The sequence below is a fragment of the Cervus elaphus genome, chromosome 14 (assembly GCF_910594005.1).
Source record: "Cervus elaphus chromosome 14, mCerEla1.1, whole genome shotgun sequence".
NCBI lineage: Eukaryota > Metazoa > Chordata > Mammalia > Artiodactyla > Cervidae > Cervus > Cervus elaphus.
The window spans coordinates 7,144,551-7,165,988 of NC_057828.1; the positions used below are offsets into that span (position 1 = coordinate 7,144,551).

The following is a 21,438-nucleotide window of genomic DNA, read 5'->3' on the forward strand; positions in this document are numbered from 1 at the left end:
AACAGATCATTTCACATCTATGGCAAGAAATACACCAGGTGAGCCGGGACATCCGGTAATGCCAGAAAGCAAAGAAGCTTTCAAAGACCATCAAGTCTGCCAGGTGCGTCCTCTTGCTGAGGCTGATAACGGGCGCTTGCTCCATCTTCTTGGCCTCACTGTGAGCCCTGTGATAAGGAAAACGCGCCGCTTCCCTGTGCCTTACTCCCCTTCACCCCCAGAGGGTCTCCCCAGTCCCAGCTTAGCGCAACCCGACAGGCAAGACAGACGAGTGCTGGTCTATGGCGCCACCTGCTGGTGGTGCTGGGACCTGCCGCTGCCCAAACCGGGTCCCTCAGAAAAGACAGAGACCAATGAAACATAGAAGAAGGCTTTAATTTCATCACCATAAACATTATACTCTGATTGCTCACATACAGCATAAAATATTTACTCCGCTAAATAAATAAGACGTGACATTATTACAAACGGCACTTAAACCCCCAGAGAGATAAGACCTCCTTAGCCCAGGCAGGGGGTGCTCCTGAGTTTCTGCGCTAGAGTCCTCAAGCACAGATATGCCCTGGGGGCTGAGACGGATCAAGGCGCAAGGAGCCACACTCTGTGCTTCTGGTCCCAAAACAGCCCCAAGGACGGGGCTGTGGAGCGGCGGGGAAAGATGGGCTTGGGCAGCCCAGCCCTAGAGGGGGTGGGGGTTTGGGGGCTGGCAGGGTCATGGGGTGGGGGGTGCTAGGGAGGCGGCTGAGACCTGGAGCCCCACCCTTCACATTCCCCAGCCCTCCCCACTTCGGGTACCAGGAGCTGGGGTTGTCAGTTGGGATGAGGAGAGCTTGCAAGCTCAGGATTAGGCAGTTTGGGGGCCAGACCAATCCCTCCAGGAGAAGGAGATTCTGGCAACCCTCAGCCCAATAACCAACCATCTCAGGGGACCTAGTCGCCGAGGATCTCATCCTACCCAACTCCTAGACACCTTGATTCCCCCTCTACTTAAATAAATAAGTTAAATATTTAAAAACTGGGGTCCCTGTGATGGCACCACAGGGGCCAACAAGCAAAGTCCTAATAAAATGTAGGGGACGGGGAATAGCAGAAGGGGTGCTGGAGGGCAGGGCAGCTTGCCTTCGCCCCTCGGGATTGTGCTCCCCCAAGTCCTTTTCATACCTGCAAATCCTGCAGAGTCTCACAGTAGAAACACCCGTGCAGGAGCGACAATGGGAGAGCCTACCGGATAAAGGCCCTTGGTGCCAGAACAGGTGGCTGCATTTACTCAAATTTGGGATTTACCCCAGTCCCTTCACTGGGTGCATCTTGACCAGGACACTAGCTGTCCATCCTGAGCCTGGGTGATCCCCCGGCAGAGTCCTGCATTCCAGTGCATGGACTTACTTAAATGCCCCGCCCGTCTTCCCTTAAAGTTAAGTCCAGACTGAAGCCCTCTGAAGAGCTACCAAGCCAGCCGGCCCTCAAGATTTGCTTAGAGCTGGGAGGGAAGCAGCACCTCGCTGCCACCGGGAGGCAGCGGAGAGCCACACCAACCACTTTGGCAGCAGTAGAAAGGGCAAGGCCAGCCCCGACCCCAAGAGGCTGGGCAGGGAGAGCCGGGACCGGGGAGGCAGGCCCTCCGCCCTCCGTGCCTGGCGAGCACCCTACACAGAGTATTTGGCCAAGTCATTCTTGTCAAATACTACCTGCGTGACAAAGTAAATGGCAACCAGACCCAGGCCTGCCGCCGAGACCATGTAGGCAGTGACGGACTGGCTGAGCTGAACGATGAAGCCCATGAACAGAGACGGGGCCACCTGAGACAGCAGGAAGGCGCTGTCCAGGATGGCCAGGTCCAGGCAGATGCCGCGGCCCGGGACTGCCCTGGCCTCCTGCGGCTCAGCCACCACGGCGCGCACGGAGCCGTCGCAGGCGGAGGCCCCGCAGAGAGCGGGCGGGGCTGCCAGCAGGCCGCCAGGTCCCCCGTGTCCGTGCGGGAAGGGCGCCGCGGCCTTGGGGCCCGGCAGGAAGCTGGTCATCCCGCCGTCCTCGCCGGCACCGCCTCCGTCGTCTCCTCGGTACTTGGGCAGGAAAACCTGGGGGAGGGGGGGACACACCGGGACAGGTCAGCACCCAGACACGGGGTCTCCCAGCCACGAGGACAGCTCAGCACCCAGACACGAGGTCCCCCAGCCGCGAGAACTCGGCCCTGGGGCCGAGAGGAGGCCAGGCATTGGGTCTCAATGAAAATCGGGAGCAGGGCAGAGAACTGGGCAGACCCCTGCGTGGTCTGCGTCTCCGGTGAGGAGTCTTCTCGGGAGTGGGGACCGGGAGCCCAGAAGGGGACCCCTGAAACCACATGTTGAAGTCCAATCAGCATGACAGACGAACTCAGTACTGCCAGTTCGAAAGAGAACAGAGCCCCAAGGTAAAAGGAAAGACAGCAGAAGGAAGACAGGCGGGCAGAGAGACACGGGGCGGAGGAACACAGATGAGGGCCCCGCCGCGCCGAACCGCACACTTCTCTCCCAGCCTCCTCCCGGCCCCCGCCACCTGCCAGTGGAAACCCGTCGACCCCCAAACAGAGATGCGCGCAAGGCGGCGCTCAGGCCCAGGCTGCAGCGGCTGCCCTACTGTGAGGTCTGTGGCCCCAGCCCGGGGCAGGCAGGGTCCTCAGACAGCCTGAAGAGGCGAGGAACGCCCACCGCGGCTCGTACGGCCGGCTGCGCTCCTGTGGGAGCCGTCCTGTCCATCTCACCGTCTGCGGGGACGAGCACGGCCTGCTCCTGCCCTGTCCGCGACGCCCCAGAGCCTCCCATCTGAAGACAAGGCCCATCTGACCGCTGACCCCAGGCCCATGCGTGCCTGGAACACCGAGTTCTCAGGGTCGGCTGCATCAGAGCCGGGAGCCCGCAGCTGAGCTAGAGCCAAGGCTCGTGTGCGGCCAGGAGGTGGAGGAGGCGGGCAGGCAGCACGGGGCCAACTGTGCCCGGGACCCCGGCCCGGTCGGCCGCCCTACCCTGGGGACAGATGTGCTCCCCAGTCGAGGGGAAGACCAACGCCAGCACATTCCCTGGCACGTGCCCAAGCCTGGCCTCGGGACACCAGCCTGAGCCCCCAGTCAGCGCAGGAGAGACTGGAGGATGATAAAGGTCATCAGCCCGCCCACAGGGGCCGCAGGGGTCAGGTTCCCCCACCCAACGCCCACCTCTGCTGCTACCAGTTCGGTTAACACGCCCCCCAGCTAGGTGTTTCTCTGCCACCTCGCTCCTGTCCTGCAAGGGGCAGAACATGTCTCCGCTACAGTCTGGAAGCCCTATGAAGGCAGGCTGAGTCTCCTTTTTCTTGGGACACCCCTGGACAGAACTCTGCAACAGGGCTGCAGCCCAGTGAGGCTGGTGGAGGCAACAAAAGTGACCACAGTCTGGGTCAGAAGGTTCCCACAGGAGGAGGCCCCTGGAGAGACTGCTTAGAAGGGGGCTAAGCAGGAAGGAGGCCCCCGACTTACACAGCGCCCAGGCCAGCGGCGGCAGGGGCTTCAGGCTCCGAGATCTGCTGTGGGGGCGGGGGAAGGGGACCAGGCAAAGGAGGGAGGCAGGAAAAGAGACACTAGAGACAGAAAAGGAAGATAAACTGAAAGAGGGGAGGGAGGAGTCTGGAGCCTTCCCCGTCTGAGACGAGAGCAAGGTCAGTCACCAGGTCCCTCCCTGAACAAGGCCCACACCAGGCCTTTCCCACTCACAGGCTGTGAAAACTAGATGCCCCAGAGGTCATCTGATCCAGCCCCCTGCTTCTGCACAGAACACCGCAGCCTAGACTGAGGACTTCAGCTAGCCTGCTTCTTCAGGATTTCCAGAGGATTTCACATTTCCTGCAATCATCCACTTTAAAGGCTTTATAATCCTGACATCAGGAAGTCATTCCCAGAATCTAATCTACACCCTCCTTCCGCAGCCCAAGTCTCTGGCCCTGGGACCACAACAGGCTTCCTCTCCCGTCAAAGAATTCCTCCTCCAGCTTCTCTGGCCAGACCCTGGCCCTGGCCGGGTCGGCCACCCCTCCCCGCCCCCGGCTCCGCTGAGTACCTGCTTCTCGCGGTGGTAGAGGGAGGCGAGCGTGTAGGGCAGGATCTGCAGGGCAGAGAAGGTGACGCCGGTGAGGGCAGCCGAGGCAGTCACCACCGCCAGGCTGCGGGACAGGCATGTGGCGCCGGCCGCCACGGGGAAGGCCACCACGCTGGCCAGGTAGACCGCCCGGGTGCCGAACCGCTGCACCAGCCGGTCCATGACCAGGGAGAAGAGCAGGGAGATGGCACACTGCAGGAACAGCCCCAGGCTGCCCATCCGGACGCCTGGGGTGGAGGGGGAGAGGCCATGAGACGGGGTGGGGCGAGAGCACTCGGAACCAGGAGCACCGCCGCCTGAGCCCAAGACCCGCTATTGCCAAACCCGCGCCCAGCACCCCGCACCCACCCCGAGCAGCGGGAGTCCAGGGTGGGGAAAGTGATCACAGCCACTGGCCAAGGGCTGAGGAAGACGCTGTAAGGGCTCGGAGCGCTCAGCTTCCAGGAGGGGGCCCAGACAGCCCGCCAGAGGCTCCAAAGGAAGAGTTTGGGACGCCTGAGCTGGAAGAGGCTGGCCACGGCAGCGGCGGAGCAGAGGGCACACAGAACGTGGGGCCAGGCAGAGCTTGGCCCGGCCTCCAGACCTGAAATAAGCTCAGCCTCTCCTTCCACCAGGTTGGGGCAATGACTGACCAAAACTTTACAAACAGCCTGAGGCTCCACTGAGGTTGCAGCCAACCTGTCGCTCTTCTCCTGAGCAACTGCACACACAGCCTGCACACTGGCCCATTTGCCATATGGGGAAATCGGGGCCCAGATGTGCAGGCTGTGGGTGTCTCCCCACGCCCGAACACCCAGGAGGGCAGCTCCCACAGCAGCCCCCCGGGCACAGCCACGGCCTTACCTTCGTCATAGTGTCTGCGGGCCTCCGTGCCTGGCTCGGCCCCGGGCACGCCCTGGTACAGCCCCTCGCCCACAAAGTCCGTGTAAAATAACGTGAACGTCATGAACGCCATCCAGCTGCACAGCTCCGCCATGAAGAGCCGGCGCAGGGCGCGGGGCATGCGGCAACAGAGCCGGCGCAGCCGAGGACAGAGGGCGCCCAGGCTCCACAGGGTCAGGCGGGCACGGCACGGGCAGCAGGGCGGCACCGAGGGGGCGGAGAGCCCTTCCGCAGGCTCGGCGGGGCCCAGGGCCGCCTCCTCGGCCACAAACGCCGTGGCCGCCACGCAGGTGAGGAAGATGAGCGTGAGCAGGCCAAAGAGGCACTCCTCCTGGGTGCCCAGGTAGGGCGCCAGGGCACTGGCGTCCCAGTCGATGGCGGGCAGGAGGTAGCCCAGGCAGCCGCCCAGGCCGATCATGAAGGCGTAGACGGAGAAGGCCTGGCGACAGTGGTCTGGGTCCCGGAAGAGGTCGGAGAGCAGGGCCTCCAGGGGCGTGAAGCACAGCTGCCCACAGTAGGCCAGCAGCCCCACGCCCAGGATCAGCAGTGCCAGCTCCAGCGGCCTGGTGTCCGGGCACAGCAGCCCCGCCAGCCGGCTGGCCCTCGGGATGAGGAAGAGGCTCAGCAGGACGCCCAGGGACAGGGCCCAGATGAAGGGCCTCCGGCGGCCGTAGCGCCCACGCCAGTGGTCACTGGCTGAGCCAAGCAGCGGGACCGAGACCAGACCCAGCACGGGACCAATGCCTGCAAGGAAGGCGAGGAGTGTGAGCAGAGGGCCGGGGCTCGGATGGGGCCCACTCTCCTCGAGGAGGGACGCGGTGACCACATCGCATGCAAGGCCCACTCTGTACTGGTGCTGTGCTGACCACTTCACAGGACCCTGATGCACTCCTCACAACTGGGATCACTAACGCCCCATGTTAAGATGGGGAAACTGAGGCATGAAGCAGCCGGTCAGTGATAAGCTGCATGGGCACAGAGCCAGGGAGGGCGGGAGGCAGGGTTTCAACAGGCAGGCTGACCCTGACCCTGTCATCCTGACAGACCCCTCTTCCTGGGAGTGAGGAAAGTGACCGTTTGCTTGGTCACCACCAAACGATGGTGACCATTTGCCTTCTGTGGCTTTCGAAGAATTCGTCTCCAGTCAGGAGCCCAGCCCCTGCCCTGGGGGCCAGAAAGAGCCCTTGCGGCGGAGCGGGGGGAACCCCAACCCAGCTTATCAGTATCGAAGTTAGCAGCACAGCCGGGCTAAGTCACCTAACCTCTCATTAGCCTCCACCATCTTCTCTGTGAAATGGGTAACCTCAAAGCGTTACTGCAGGACTTGGATGAGGCCACAGGTTTGAACTGCAAAGGGCACTTTCTCCATGTCTCCGGGGGCTGTACAGGTGTAGGGGCCTGGGACACAGAGGTAACCAGGGAACAGCCCTGTCCTCCTCTCTCTCTTGGAGCCCTCGGCGCAGGGTCAGCCCACTGCTCAGCAGCACTGACCCCCTGGTTCAGGGGCAGCAGGCGCCTTCTGGGCAGAGGCACTGGTGCCTTCCTTCCCCGGGAGGTCTCTGGAGCAGGAGGGGACGAGGACACGGTGACTCACCCAGCACCATGGTCATGAACTTCTCCTCCACCCCCACTTCCAGCAGGAGGGGCGGCACGTAGGTGATGCCTGCCGCCAGGCACACCTCCAGGCCGAAGGTCAGCAGGTTGACCAGCAGGAGCTGGGCCTTCCGATGCCGCAGCAGGCGGCTTGCCCACAGCCTCTGGACCATGCCGGACCAGGAGGGTGGGGCTGCGGCCCGTTCACGCACTCCAGAACGGCTCCGTCTCTGCCTCGCTGCGGATGCTGAGGCCTCTCCTCCTGGCTGCCACTGACCGCCGAGGACTCAGCCGGAAACCCACTTCTGCGGGCCCTCTCTGCAGGTCTGGTTTCTCAGCCATGCTAACCGCCTATCATCGTGGGGGGCCTCAGTGGGCACAGATGTCAACGCTCAGATCCTAAAACGGCAGGGACAGTCACACACAGAGCAGTAAGTTCCAGGAACCCAAGCTCGGGACTCGCTCTGAACTCTGAATCTGGCTCCCTCCCGGGCTGGTGGCGTGGCCCTGCCACCCAGGAGCCACCCCCTGCCGTGCAGGCAGGAAGTGCATGTTCATATTAGCCTAAGGTTGACCTAATTAATAAGGTAAACATGGTTTTTAAACCTCAGTACACTCCAGAGGCTACTAGATGTTAGTAATTCTCTGTTTTGAAATACCTTTGCAACTGCCCTTGTTTCCTAGTATAGAAGGGAGGGGGAAAAAAAGTCAAACCAGCTGAATTCCCAGTTCCCTGGGCACTGCAATCAAGGTGCCCCTGGAGACCCTCTGCGAGGCCCGGTTTGTTTTTCTCTCTCCACTTCCCAAAGCTGGGCTGTTCAATTCCCCTTTGTTAAGAGTCACACTTCCTATTTCACATTGCCTGGCCACAAGCCAAGCTGCACCAAGCTGCCACCCCAAGGAGGAGGACAAGGGGAATAGAAAAGGCTGTGGCTTCTTGGGTTGGGTTTGAGCCTGTCATTGAAACCATTTGAAAAGCGCTCGCCTGGAAGAACCTCAGCCTGAAAACCCCTCCTGAGTTCCTCTCCACGCTCAGAGGCCACGGGGAAGAAGCATCCCACTTGAGCTGCCCAACTATCCGGGGACCGGCGGCTGGTCCCAGGTCCCAGCCTCGCCACCTGGCAGCCGCTGTGATGATGCTAGTGACCCCGGGGTGGCTCCGCTCTTGGCCCAGAAATCCCCACAGCCCTTCCCGTCGGGCCTTCTGCTCAGCAATACCAGCAGGGAAGCACCCACCCTGGTCTCCAACCCCTCGGGCAGTGGGCCTTTAGGTCTTGCTTCCTGACCACGGCACCCCCTGCAGTCCACTCTGTTTACAAGTGACCACAAGAGAGGGAAAACCAAGTCAGCTGCGCAGAGAAGGCAGAGGGGGGCCCAGTCCCCTCACCTGTCGTCCCACAGTGGGTGGACGGGTGGACAGAGCCTCATGCCCTGCTGTGCAAGGTCCCCGCCGAGAGCCTGGCTCCAGCCCGCCCCGCCCGAGAGCACTCCCGAAGCACCCTCAGCCCTCGGGGCCCTATTCCCATCTCAACATCTTCTAACTTGGTGCTTCTGCTTCCTTATCTAACATCTCGAGGCCCCACAGGGCCTGTGCCTTACAAAGCATGTTATAGGTGCTGTCTGCGCTGCACCACAGAGAAATCAGACGCCGTCAGTCCTGGCTAAGAAGTGTCCATCCCGTCACTGCCTGTTGGGGTTGTGCAGCTTGTAGCCCAGGAAGAAAGGGACTTCACACAAGGCTGGACAACCAGCAGCCTCCCCCTCCAAGATCCACTCAGACCCAGACCATCAGAGAGCCACGGACTGCCACGGGGTGGCATGGGAGACGCGTAAAACACTGCCCCGCGTGGTCGCGAAAGCGGGCTGGGGGACCGGATAACACCCTTAGCTGGGGTGCAGTCCTGCACTGCCATGGCAACCCCAGGAGGAGAGCAGGGGCAGTGCTGTCTGACCTGCAGGGAGTGTTCAGGTCTAAAGGCTTCCAGCCCCTTCCATTCCCCACCCTGGGGACTCCCCTGCCCTGGGCTTTAAGGGACCAGGTCCTCCCTGGGCAAACAGAGACTTTATCAGACCCAGCCTTGCCCACATCCGGCACCCATGCCCAAACCCTGGTTTGCCCCAATTGTTTAGAATAAATTGCAGCTCTCCAGCACCATCAAGCACCCCCCCACACCTCCCTCCCTCCCTTCAGTCCAGCTCCCCACAGCCAGGACTGAGGAGGATGAAATCCTTCCCATGCCGGGCTCCTCTCTGCACCCTCCAGAGGCGCTGTACCCAGGACCAGGGCCTGGGCCAGCTGAGGGATCCCTGGAGGAGGTGGGCGGGCCGGCCTGCTCTGCACAGCCCTGCTCTCAGGGTGCTGAGCCCGGCCTCCCTCCCTCCTGCCACCCCAGACTCTCCCCAGCCCGGAACTGCCCGAGAGACGCCCAGCCCATGAGAACACCCTCCCTTCCAAAGTCCCCCTTTCTTTTCCTTACCGTTCCGCAGTGCCCCGGCCTCCCCTGTTTCGCCCCACCCCAGCCCTCAGGAGGAGGAAACAAGAGGAGGACCCCCACAGCACCAACTCAAGTCACCAGTGGTCCTTCCAGGGCCTTCTAGACACAGAGGAGCCCAGGGCCCAGGCTCGGACAGACAAGGGACCAGGAAGCGGTCTGTCCCCACCTTCCTGCCTCCCACTCCCATCTGCATCCCAGGGAACACCTCTCCCTAAAGCTTGAAGCTGACAACTCCCGCTGGGTCCCCCTGCTTTCAGAGCCCCCTGCATCCTCAGGGACACAGGCAGGGCAGCAGCATCCACTCCGCGCCTCCACCCTCCAGCCCTAGAGATGCTTCAGACTCAGATCCTCCTCCCCACGGCTCCTGGAGCCCAACCAGAGGGGCTCAGCTGGTGGAGAGGGGGCGGGAAGATGAGGGAAAGGGGGCTGACCCTGTGGACAGGAACGGAAGACCTCTAGGAGGGCAAGTCCCTCTCGAGGTCCAACTATCTCCCCCTCTCCTTCCAGATCCCGGATGACGGGACAGCAAGGAAGCTGAAGGAACCCCAAGACTTCTGGAAAGCCTTAGGGAGCTCTGCCCTGGGCCATCTTCCCTCCCCTCTGGGGGAGCAGAGCTCAAGCCCAGAGAGACGGAGGGTGAACCTGCATTCTACCTGCCCAGCTCCAGATACCCAAAAACTCCGGGTGCAACACCCCCAGAGCGGACTATAGGCTCCGCTGCAGCTTTCCAGCACCCACCCCAGCGTGAGAAGGGGCTGGGAAACGTTTATCTAAAGAGTAACTCACTGACACCAGCCCGGGGTGGGGGGTGGAAGGGACGGGCAGGACCTAAGTGCTGCCCCCACGCCCAGACGCCCCAAGGAGACGCCAGCCCAACCCCCAGAGGGCGGCTCCTGAGGGCTCAGCCAGGGGTGCTGAGCGGAGGGCAGACGCTCCAGGGCTGGAGGGGTACCTGTCCCCCTCGCCCCATCTCAGGTCAGACCGCGGCAGGGAGTACGGGAAGTGCAACTGAGCAACAGGAGCGAGCCTTGGCCTGAACATTTTCTCCAAACTCAGAGGGCTGGAGGAGGCCGGGCAAAGGCCCCTGCAGGAAGGGAGTGTCGAGGGACGCATAAAGAGGCCTTTGAGGCCGTTCAAAGGGGCTCCTGCCACCCCTCCGGCGAGGTGGGGCTGGGGTAGCAGGCGGCCCCTGCAGACGACAGAGGCCGAGGGCTGGGGGCAGCTCTGTGGCCTCTTTATGCGGGCGCAAGCCCCCACACCCGCCCAGGCATCAAAGGGCCCCAGCCCCGGCCTGACCCCAGAGCCCCGTGCCCCGCGCCCTCCCTGCAGGCTCACACAGGCCACGGTCTTTCTCACGAGGCCAGGGAGCCCCTCCCCGCAGAGAAGGAAACAGGGAGGGGTAGGCCCCTTGAGGAACACTGACTCAGGGGCAGAAAGGGGTGGGGTCACTCCGGGCCAAGCTCCCCAAGACCCCCAGCCCAGGCTGGGGCTGCAGGTGCGGAGGACCCCACAGGTAGCGCCCCGAGGCTGCACGGGACAGGGGACTCTGGTTTCCTCCACACCAGCCTAGACCCCAGAGCCGCACCCCAAAGTTGCCATCTCTCAGATCCTCTAGGGTCGGGGGCAGAGAATAGCTCTGGAAGTTCACCAAAACCTCCTTGGCGGGGGGGGGGGGGGGGGGGGGGGGGGGGGGCTACCCAGCCCCTTGCCTGAGTCCCAGGGGGCCAGTGTCCTTGGTCCTACCTCATAACACCTAGCCCCCTGCACCCCCAAAATGAGCTCTGTTCTTGCAGCAGCTCCACAGGAGCCTTAGGACAGCCCAGAAAGCTTGTGCTGGCCAGACAGGTGATGGGAGATGAACACGCCTGTGAGGTGGCAAGCTCTCCACCATGACAGACCCCCCTGCCTGGGCCACTGGGCTGTGGGAATTCCGCCTGCCTGGGCCAGGGAGAAGGGGACGCCTGACAAGGCTCCATGCAGCTCCCACGCCTTCCAGCCCACGTTCAGCCTGCGTTCTCCGGGCTCAAGTGTACTTCCAAGGAAGCAAGGGTCTGCTCCCCGACCCCCGCCCGACCACCGGCAACAGCGATCTGCATAAGAAGCCAAGGCCCAAGACCCCCCAGGCTCCCCAAGGCGTGCGGGAGCCCCACTCGGAATGCAGCCGGAGAGCGGGAGGCCCGGGGCTGCGGCAGAGAGAAGGCCCTCCCCCACCAGCCTGCAGCCCAGCCCCAGCCTCCCCCGGGCCCAGGCCGGGGATTTAGCGTCCGCCCTGCTGCGCCGCCTTTTCTTCGCTCGGACGGGAAGCCTTCTGCTTAGCAGCTTGTCAGAGCGAGCGCGGGGCTGCGGGCCGGGACACAAAGGGGGATTAGGGAGAGACCTCTCGGCCGCAGAGTAATCCGTCAAACTCCCCCTGGCTGCCGCCCCAGCCCTGCCCGCTCGGGCCCCTTCCAGCTGCTGAGGCCCCCGCCCCGCCCCTGGGCCCCGCCACGCTGGGCGGCAGAGAGACCCCCAGTCCCCGGGCGGGGGGCGGCCGCAGACACTGGGAAAAGGGCAGCGGCTCCCTTCCCCCATTCCCCGACGTGTGAAAACCCAACAGGTGGCAGCCCCGCGGAGGGAAGCCGCTTTTGTTGCGCGTCTGAGAGCCCCTGCCCGGCTCTGAGACACACAAGTGCGGGGGAGGCCGGGGGAGGGGAGGGGAAGGGACCCGGGGCCCAGAGCCCGCCCACCTCCCCCGGCCAACGCAGCCACGCGGCGGCGGGCCGGCGACCCTCACCTGGGCCCCTCTAAGCCGAGCACGCCTCCCAGAGTCACCTGGCAACCCCACGGGGGCGGGCAAAATGGACACACACCTAATGCCAGGCGCCCGGGCCTGCGGATCAGACGCCCCTCCTGCAAACTGCAGCGACCCAAGATCCCCCGGGACCACCTTGACCAAGCGCCCCCCACACCGAGACAGTCCATCTCCGTCAGCTGGCAGCTCTCTGAACCCAGACATCCCCAAACCCAGTGGGTTCTCCAGGGTGGCCAAGGTTTGACTGTCAGCCTGACATGGGTTCGCCTGCCAACTCCGCACCTCACTGTAACTATGGGACCTTGTCCACTGACCTCCCTAAGCCCCAGTTTCCTCATCTGCAATGACCAACAGCAGCTAACACTGTGGTCTGCTACATGCCAGGGACCCTTCCAAGCGTTTGAGTCTTCCAAATGGCTTGATGAGAGGGTACCCATTTGACAGGCGAGGAAACTTAAGAGGAATACCACCGTCAGAGTAGTGTGAGGGCTCGGACGTGCAGGCTCCTACAGCACCGGGCTTCCTTACGGAGAAACATGGGAGGGGCCCTCTCATTCCCAACAGGAGCAGCAGAGGTCGCAAGGGGACCAACTCTGCGTCTCCGCTCGGCTTCCACCCTCACCCACGCGGCTCCTGCAGGGGCCCCCAAAGGCAAGAAGAATGCCAAGAATGTAAATGCTTCCCCAGGTGCTGGCCCCAGCAGGTGAGGAGAGGTCACTGGGCAGACACGCCTGGTGCTGGAGGCTGCGAAGGGAAATGGAGGCTGGGGTAAACATTTCCAGTTAGGGGACAGTGAGCCACAGAGAATAATCACAGTGGCCGACACTTGCTCACGGTCCAGGAGGTGTCGGCATGTACCGGATGTACCTTCTCCATTCATACCATTTGCACAATCCCACAAAGTATTTAACATTCCTATTTCACAAGGATGAAAGGGGAGTTTCAGAGAAATAGGTTAACACGCCTAAGGCTGCACAGGTAAAAACGGTTGACTGGAAAGTTCAAACCATTCTTGAATTCTAGAAGGTGCTTGGAACTAGGAGCCTGGACAGTGTAGCTCAGTTTCAGCAACTTTTCCAGCTGTGTAGCCTGAACTACCTCTCTGGGACTGTTTCCACACTGTAAAATGAGTGCTAGTCTAGATGCTGTCTGAAGTTCTTTACAACTGTACGGCTATGTGATCTCACACCGGCCCCCTGGCCCCAGGTGGGGTGCTCACCAGAGACAGGTGCCCACCGACAATGCCGCATGGCACTGGTGGGGGAGTCCTAGCCCTCCACCAACGAGAGCCAAGGGGAACCAGGCGGAAAAGGCTGCCCCAGCTACACCTACCCCATCCTTTACCTGCCTACATACTGCTCGAGTACAATAGAGCGCCAAGGGTCAGCGGTCACCTGAAACTGATCCGAGCAACCAACCCGTCTGGGGGCAGAACTGACCTCTCCCCTCCTCCCTCCCAGAGCTGGACTCTGTTCCTGGCAGAGTAGCTAAATTCTTTCTCTACTTGGGCCACAATGAACACTTCCCTACAAGGCGGGGTAGTGGTGTGTGGGGGAGAGGAACACAGGAGAACGGGGAGCGAGGCACACTCAGGCCGCTGGGGAGTCCCCTCCCCCTGCTCCCTACAGCCCCTGCAAAGCGAAACCTGACCAGCCTCCCTCCAGCACACTTGCACTCTGCCAGCCAGCCGTACCAGGCGGCTCTCCCCAGCCATACACATCCTTGTCACCACCCTCCCACCCCCTACCGAGCTTGACCTCCCTCAGAAGGTGACAGATACAGGAAAGAGACCAGGGCACGGAGGTCTGGGCAGACCTACTAAGGAGCAGAGAGCCCTGGGCCCTGGAGTTAGACCATGGTGCTGGGTCCCATCCCTCGGATCTCAAATTCAATGGTCTCTGAGGCCCTTTCAGCCCTGAAGTTGAAGCTGAAGCTCCAATACTTTGGCCAGCTGATGCGAAGAGCTGACTCATTTGACAACACCCTGATGCTGGCAAAGATTGAGGGCAGGAGGAGAAGGGGACAACAGAGGATGAGATGGCTGGATGGCATCACTGACTCAATGGACATGGGTTTGGGTAAACTCCAGGAGTTGGTGATGGACAGGGAGGCCTGGTGTGCTGTGGTTCATGGGGTCACAAAGAGTCAGACATGACTGAGCAACTGAACTGAACGGAACTGGTCCTAGGGTCTGTGACCAGCCCCATTTACCAGAGGGGGCTCTGGGCTGGACTCAGCCCTAGGGATGTGTTCTTCAAAACAGTCCCCTTAGCAGTGAGCAGGGTTGAGGGGCTCCAAGAAAGAGGTGGTTTTTCTGTTGCTGCTAAAGAGCCCGAGTTTGCCCACCCCTGAAGAGAGTGTGCCTCCATGCATTACAACCTCACCTCCCCCAGAGCAATGTCAGTGAGACTAAAGCCTGCCCACCCACCACCACCGAGCTCCCCCTGTGCAAGCCCCGCTGTGAAGGGGCTGGGGGTTGGGAAATAACCCACCGCAGGCAGAGCACCCTGAGGTGGGGCAGGCGTGCACGCTCCGTGCTCTCCAGGGTTCCTGGAGGAGGCTGAGCCGTGACAGTCAGCAGGCAGGAACTATGCACAAAAATGTAGTGTCCACAGAACACCGCTGCGGGAGCCTGGGATTTCTATATGCGCCCGCCTCTCCTTTTAGCCCCTTCCCACTCAAGTGTGGCGGGAAGAACACCAGGCCCCAGATCACGGGACGTGGGATATTCATCAGCACTGGGCCTGTTTTTATTTTCAAAGCAGCCATCATGTTCCAGTCACCTCCCCTGGCCCTCCCCTCCCTTTCACCTAAATCTTATCCAGCAAAAGTCCCCACGTCCTCCAGGACTACCTGAACCTCCTGCTGCCAAGGACCCCTTTCCCCCAAACCCTGACGACACACACTGGACACTGAGTGATGGACATGGTCCTCCTGGTCCCTGGCTTGTAGTCCTTCCCTGTCTCCCACCCCACTAGCCCTTCAGCTCCTAGAAACCAAGCAGCATAGCCCCTGCTCAGGCCCTGTCAAGGAAGGTGCTCAACCAAGGGCCTTAAAGGTGAGGCTGATTCAGGATTCCTGTCTGATGGGATCCAACCAGCGTGTCCAGGTACACTGAAGGTGCTCGGCTCTAAGCCACAGGAGCCAGGAGCAGGAATCTAGATTGCCACACTCCCAGGGATGGGTCAGGCACTCCCAGCTTGAACACTATTTGCTAACTCAAAGTATGCTTGGGCAAGGGCGGGGGGCATAACAAAGCACTGGGGAATGACGGCTGTCTCCAGCTGACTGCTCCTGGGGGCATCCTCTCTGCCTAGACTTTCCTCTGGCCTGAATCTGATGACTGAAGGACCGCAGACTATGAGACCAGAGGCTGGTCTCCAAACTCCATTCCAGCTGGTTCATCCCAGCTTCCTAGACAGAATGACCTCCGGAATTAACAAGGAAAAACCAACAAACATACCAAGCACCTGGTCTGTGCTGGCTCCTTGCTAAATATCATGGTCTCATTTAATCTTTACCGTAACCTTGTAAGGTGGATACGATCATCTGCATTTAAATACAGACACAGAAACCAAGGCCAACAGGTGAGGTAGGCTTGTCGCCAACATCGGAAGCAAGAAGGCCCACAAGTCGTTCAGGGTCAGTGGCAAAATGTGGACTTCTTCCCGTGGGGGAGGGAACACAGACCATGTAGCAAAAAAAAGGCTCACACAGGAAGTTCTGGTCAGCCATCAGGACCATCCCGGGATGGCGCTGTCACCAGCCCCTGCCCCCAGGCGGGGACGCTTAATACACTGGACAAAGCTGCATGCTCCAGCCCTGCTGCTGGGAGTCAAGTGGCATCAGCGTTCAAGACACTGGGCCTGGTACCAACTGGTCCAGCCTCCACCCTTGCTATCCAGCAAACAGGGCCACAGACTGTTAACACACAGAAAGCCAGGCTGGGTTTTCTTCCTGACACCAGAAAGCAAAGGGTTCCAAGCGCTGGGGCAGGAGGACAGAGCAGAAGAGCAACTTCAGAACACTCCCTCCTCTCCCACAGTTTCTCTAAAAATCAGAACAAAAGAAGTCTTCTCTGCATAGAAGGCATTTAACCTTTCAGGCGCTGTACCTTCACCATTTCATGGCACTTTCTTCCGACTTGAGGAAATAGGCAGGGCAGGGGTTTCTGGACTGATTGAAAAACAAGCCATGCACAGCAGTGACAGGGAAGAGACCAGGACATCAGTCCCGCTGTGTTCCTCGCACCGGGCAAGTTCGACTGCAAGTGCCATTTGCGGCTCACATACAGCTGTATGCGGTGTAATTCCCTTGCTAACAAACTTTGGTTCCTGAGCGTGAACCACAAGGACTGCCTCCATTGCTAAAAAACAATAGCAGCTGACATTACTTGCAGCGGCTGTGCTCAGAGCTTTACCTACATCATCCTCACAATACTGCGAGGCAGGTACTGCTTTCCTCATCTTACAGAGGAGGAAGCTGAGGCACAGAAATGTGAACTAATTTGTGCAAAAGAAAATGAGACTGGGACTTCCCTCGTGGCCCAGTGGCTAGGCTCTGCACTCCCAATACAGGAGGCCCAGGTTCGGTCCCTGGTCAGGGAACCGGAGTCCACAAGCCACAGCTAGAGATCCTGCATGCCGCAGCCAAGACCAGGTGCAGCTAAATAAATAAAGGAAACGGAATTCAAATCCAGGCAACCGAGTGCTAGAGCCCAGTCTCTTAACTAGTCGTACGGACTCCCCAGAGTCCAGAAGGCCTTGATCCTAAAGAAACAAAGTCTACAGCAGAACCCAAGAACAGAGGCCCAGGGTGGGTGCTGTTGTCTGCTAGGGAACACGTGTACATACAGTGGATATCGTTAATACCAGTTACCTGTAACTGGGCACTTGTTACCTATCAGGGCACACAGTCCAGCGCTCTGCATGCATGGCTTAATAAAGCCGGAGTGCTTTTTACATTTTAGATATAGGAGTTAGTGATGGACAGGGAGGCCAGGCATGCTGTGGTTCATGGGGTCACAAAGAGTCGGACACGACTGAGAGACTGAACTGAACTCATGTGTACAAATATTTATATTTGCTCCATTATTATTTAATAAATAACAAAGCTACAGAGGAGGAACTTTCATTATTACTGTCATCCCCATTTTGTAGCCAGGGATACTGAGACTTAAAAGATGTTATGTAACTTGCCCTTCATCCTGGAGCAGCCAGGATACAAACACCTGATAGTCTGGCTTGTTATCCATGATACTGTGTTTCAGGCTCCAGGAGTCCTGATGAGAGCTTAATCTGCCTTTCAGAGTCCTCGAGACGATCCTGCCTCTCTCCCTTTTCTCCCCAGAGCCCTGCCCAGGCTGACAGAGAGGCCCCCATGCCATCCCTCCAGCACCCAGCGGCCTGGAGGTATCTCAGTGGCCACCGAGGATCACTGTGCAGCTCCTCATTCTCCTGCAGGACACCTCAGAGCCGGGAGGGACACACTCCATCACTCCATGAGCAGACAGGAAAACTCCCACCCCAACAGCCTGCACTAAATTGGGGCCTGATCGTCCACAGCTATACTCACAGCTGTATTTTTACCTTCAGATTCATCCTGTGGACTCAAGTTCCATTTTTCCGAGCACTTTTAGTTAGAACAACAGAGTCCTGGTTTCGGACAAGCCTGGTGAGAGGAGATAAGGGAGGAATGGGAGGATGAGACCTGCATCTGTTGGCTGTGATCTCAAATAACTTTGCAATCTCACACTGGAAGAAGTTGCTCTATAGGGAAGGCTGGGGCAATCAGCAGCCTACATTTCCTGGCGCTGCCCTCCCCATCCCCACACGCCCGCCTGCCGCCAGGCCTCCACGCAGGGGCGTCCAACACCAAGGCTGCCCCACTCAGAAGTGCGCCCGGAAAGGCAGTCAGAAGCCGCCCAGGACCTCACCAAGCCCCCGAGCAACGCTTTCGGGAGCCCAGCAAGGGTCACTCTAGGACTGCAGCCAGCTGCAGACGGCAGCTTCGCCGGGATGGGGTCTGTGTTACAGCTGAAGAACAAGTCCGCACCAGGTACCGACCGGGGCCAAACCCTTCCGTACCCTCGAGTGTGGCCCCTGGGGGAAAAAGACAGGGAGGTGTGGCCCTGGGGGGGTGGGGCGGGAAGCGGAGCAGGTCAAGAGTGCCGGTCTGGAAGGCAGACACCGATTCAGGGGTCAAGGGCAAGGTCAACGCACACTGATGCAGCGCCGGGGACCACAGGGGACCAGGGGCAGGGCTGGTCCTCACCCACGGTACCCGCAGTTCCCTGGGGCCTTCCCGGGCAGGCCTGCCATGGGAGCCCAGAGCCCTGCGACACTGTGGCGGGTGTCCAAGGACCACCTCAGCACACCTGTTGGCTGATCTCAGGATCTTCAGCACCTTCGAACCTGGTAGGCGAAGATAAGGACGCCCTTTCTTTTTCCTCCTCTTCTGACGGATAACCGAGGCTCAGGACGGCGCGCACACTGCAGCCCAGCTCTCTGCCCGGAGCCAAGCCCCGAGACTGACGTGCGAAAGGGCTCAGCCCCCTTTCCCTTCCAAATAACCCCTCACTGCCCCCAGGCAAGCCGCCCGCGCCCGAGGACCCCGCGGCGTTCCGGCCGTCGACCCCTTCCTCGGCTCCCAGGTCCAGGACGCTCGCGCCCCGGTGACTCACCCTGCCCCTTTCCGGCGAGGCTGAGACAAGAGAAGAAAATAAACCAACTTTCCAAAGAAAACTCTGACGCGGGAGAAGGCCACCGGAGCGAGCGGCCGGTGCGCCCGCCGTCGGCCAGACCCGGGGCTCCGGGGAGGGGCCTCTCTCCGCCCGCCCCGCCGCCCAGCCGGCCGGGGACGCGGGGGACCCGGCGCCTCCAGCCCGGCCCGCCTCCGCGAGAGAGAAAGCGCGGCTCCGCGGGGGCCCCCGCAGCCCGCCCGCGGCAGGGCGACGGGCGCGCCCGCGGAGCCTGCAGCCCGTCACACCCCCCGGGACTCGCGGGGCCAGCGCGCGGGCGCCGGACGGCCACCGCGCCGCCCCCTCCCCGGGGGCGCAACTCACGCGCCGCCGAGGAGCCCGGCCGCGCCGCGCCCCTCCCCGCGCCGGGACCCTTCCCGCGGAGCGGGGCGGGCGCGCCCCTACCTGGCCGAGGAGGGCGCCTGTCACCGAGGGCCGCCGCGCGCGGGCTCGTCCCCTCGCCGCCCCCAGCGCGCCAGCCGGCGGCTTTTAAATCTCCAGGTTACTCGGCGGGGGGAGAGAGCATGCGCGCTGGGGCGGCCCGGAGGGGGCGGGGCGAGGCGGGCCGGAGGTGGGGGGCTGCGGGGAGGGGGCGGGGTGGGGCCGGTACCCACCAGGGGAGGAAAGCGGGAGGTCTCCGAGCTGTCTTTGTAGCCGCGACCGCGACGGGCAGCCCCCGCGTGGCTCCCAGACTATCATTACCTAGGGCAGTGCGCCGCGCCCTCGCCCTCGCCCTCGCCCTCGCCCTCGCCACCAAAACATTTAGGTAGAACCTGCCCGGCTTCCCGGGGCGCCTCCGCTCCCCGCGGCCGGTCTGCAGCCATTACCCGCGCAAGCTATGCCGGCCAGTCCCGGGTCCCCCGGGCCGAGCCGCACCCCACCCACCCAGGACCAGCCTTTGCAAGAGATGTCGCATTCTCCCCAAGTTACTCTTCTTACTGTTTGCTGTTCTCGGAAGCAGAAAGAGCTTCCTGATGGCTCATTCAGTCCCTCTTCCTGAAGTTAAAAGATTTCAGATTTTTTTTTTTTTTTTTTCTGTTAAAGAGTGTGTATGGGGAAAGGGGCGGGGGGCGGGGATAGGATATGTTGACAGTAAAGTGTCCCCTATATCAGCTGTTGAGCATGGTCCCAGAAGATGCCTGTTTCCAGGATGACCTGTGCAGGTGGGAGAGAACTGGGGGCCCAGGCTGCCCTTGGGGTGGGGGCCCCTTTGTGTCTTTCTTCCTCCATGGAGGGGAGAGCACTCCGATTTATGAGCATTGTTGGTTTGAATACTACAAAATCAGGGGGAAGATGCTTTTGAAGGGGAGGACCAACTATGGCTGTAGCCATGGACCCAGTACCAGGGCATAGGGCTCCAAGGCTGGCCCTGACATCACCCAGGTGTGATGTGGGAACAAGTCCCTCCCATATTCTGAGCCTGGGTAAGAAGGAGTTGGCCAGAGGGTCTCTAAAGGAACCTCTGATTGAAGGCAGAAAAGAATGGGAAGTCTCAAAGGGAGAGAGGAACAGTGGAGCCCTGGTGATGGTGGGGAGGAGAGTGGGCACAGGAGAGGGGAGAGGGAGAAAAAACAAGAATCTACTCAGTTTTCTGGATCACTGAATAAGTTGTTCTCTGGGCACACTTACCCCTCCCCCAGCCTCCCAGCAGGTGACCCTCCAGGGCCACAATCGCTTTCCAAAGCCTTTGACTCACCCATTTGTGGCCAGCAGAGAGATCGGGTGGAGTCCTGAGTCCCTGAGCTGGTGTCCGTCTTGCCCCAGAAAAGAGGGCAGCAGTCAGGAGGAATTCCAGGTCAGTTGGAAAATTACTGAGCCAGGAGAGCATGGATGGTGGTATTTTCCAGGCTTGGGGGAGGAGCACTGGGGGTGCAAGGGGGAGCAAGAGCCCATCCTCCCCGCTGGCTGGCTGTTGCTGGGAGAGCCTGCGTGCCGCGTGCCCTGCCTTGAGCCCTGGCAGGAGGAAGGGGGAGGAGGGCTCAGGAGAGTGAGCTGACAGTGTCCTGTGAGATCCTGGGCCCCACCAGAGGGTCTGGCCACGTGGATGAGTGCTGGCTCACCCCTCTGCAATGCCGGTGACCCTTCTTTACCAAGCCAGGTGGGCGGGCTCGCTAGGTCCCACCCAGCACAGGGGACTGGAGGACCCTCCACTGGCAAGATGCTCCCTCCCCTTTTTCTGCTGGTGTAGCCTCATATAATAACAGTCAACTTTTACTGACTGTGCCGGTTGCCCTTCTAAATGTATTTCACGTATAAACTCATCCATTCCCCATGATGACTCAAGACACAGGTACCATTTTCAGATGAACTGAGGCAATCACTCAGTCCAATTACTACTGCTACTACTACACACCCACACTCACATACAGTCTCTGAGCCCCAGAAACAAAGCAGAGGCAGTCCTGGCCAGTGACATCCAAGCCTAAATGAAAAATCCTAACATCCACACCACCCCCATGATGCTGGGTCGTTCTGGATTAGTAACAGTTTCCCTGGGTTTCAGAGCCCCACTAAGTCAGCTGTAGAAAAACCATCGTGTCCCTTCCCCATCTTCTGCTCCCCCTCCCCCACCACACACACACACACACACATACACACACACACACACCCTACTCCCTAGCCACTTCCCATTTATAGGAAATGGGGGATGACGTGAGGAGCAAGGCATTCCTTGGGGAACTGCTAATAGTCTGGCTGGATATTGGAGAAACCAAAGATGCTGGCAAAAATGCATTAGCAACTTCTGCTCCATCCCCCACCCACAACCCCTCCCCATTATCTTGGGCTCAGAGGAAGTGTCTTCCTCTTTCTACAGAGATAAGATACTCAGCT

General features: G+C 60.5%; 1 protein-coding gene across 5 annotated transcripts; it reads right to left on the reverse strand.

Annotated features, from left to right (window-relative positions):
* Window positions 1–354: 354 nt before the first annotated feature.
* SLC45A3 (solute carrier family 45 member 3) lies at window positions 355–20,519 on the reverse strand. 5 transcript variants are annotated; one of them, XM_043923984.1, is made up of 6 exons: window positions 19,012–19,082; window positions 17,456–17,537; window positions 6,583–6,980; window positions 4,950–5,732; window positions 4,068–4,333; window positions 355–2,078 (listed from the first exon to the last, which is right to left on the reverse strand). In XM_043923984.1, exons 3-6 carry the CDS (start codon window positions 6,752–6,754, stop codon window positions 1,647–1,649), a joined length of 1,653 nt encoding a protein of 550 aa, XP_043779919.1. In that variant the 5' UTR covers window positions 6,755–6,980; window positions 17,456–17,537; window positions 19,012–19,082; the 3' UTR covers window positions 355–1,646. The 5 variants fall into 5 exon arrangements, with proteins under 5 accessions (XP_043779919.1, XP_043779918.1, XP_043779922.1 ...); XM_043923983.1 differs by lacking the exon at window positions 19,012–19,082 and adding an exon at window positions 18,141–18,504; XM_043923987.1 differs by lacking the exons at window positions 17,456–17,537; window positions 19,012–19,082 and adding an exon at window positions 20,303–20,519.
* Between the last annotated feature and the right edge of the window lie 919 nt (window positions 20,520–21,438).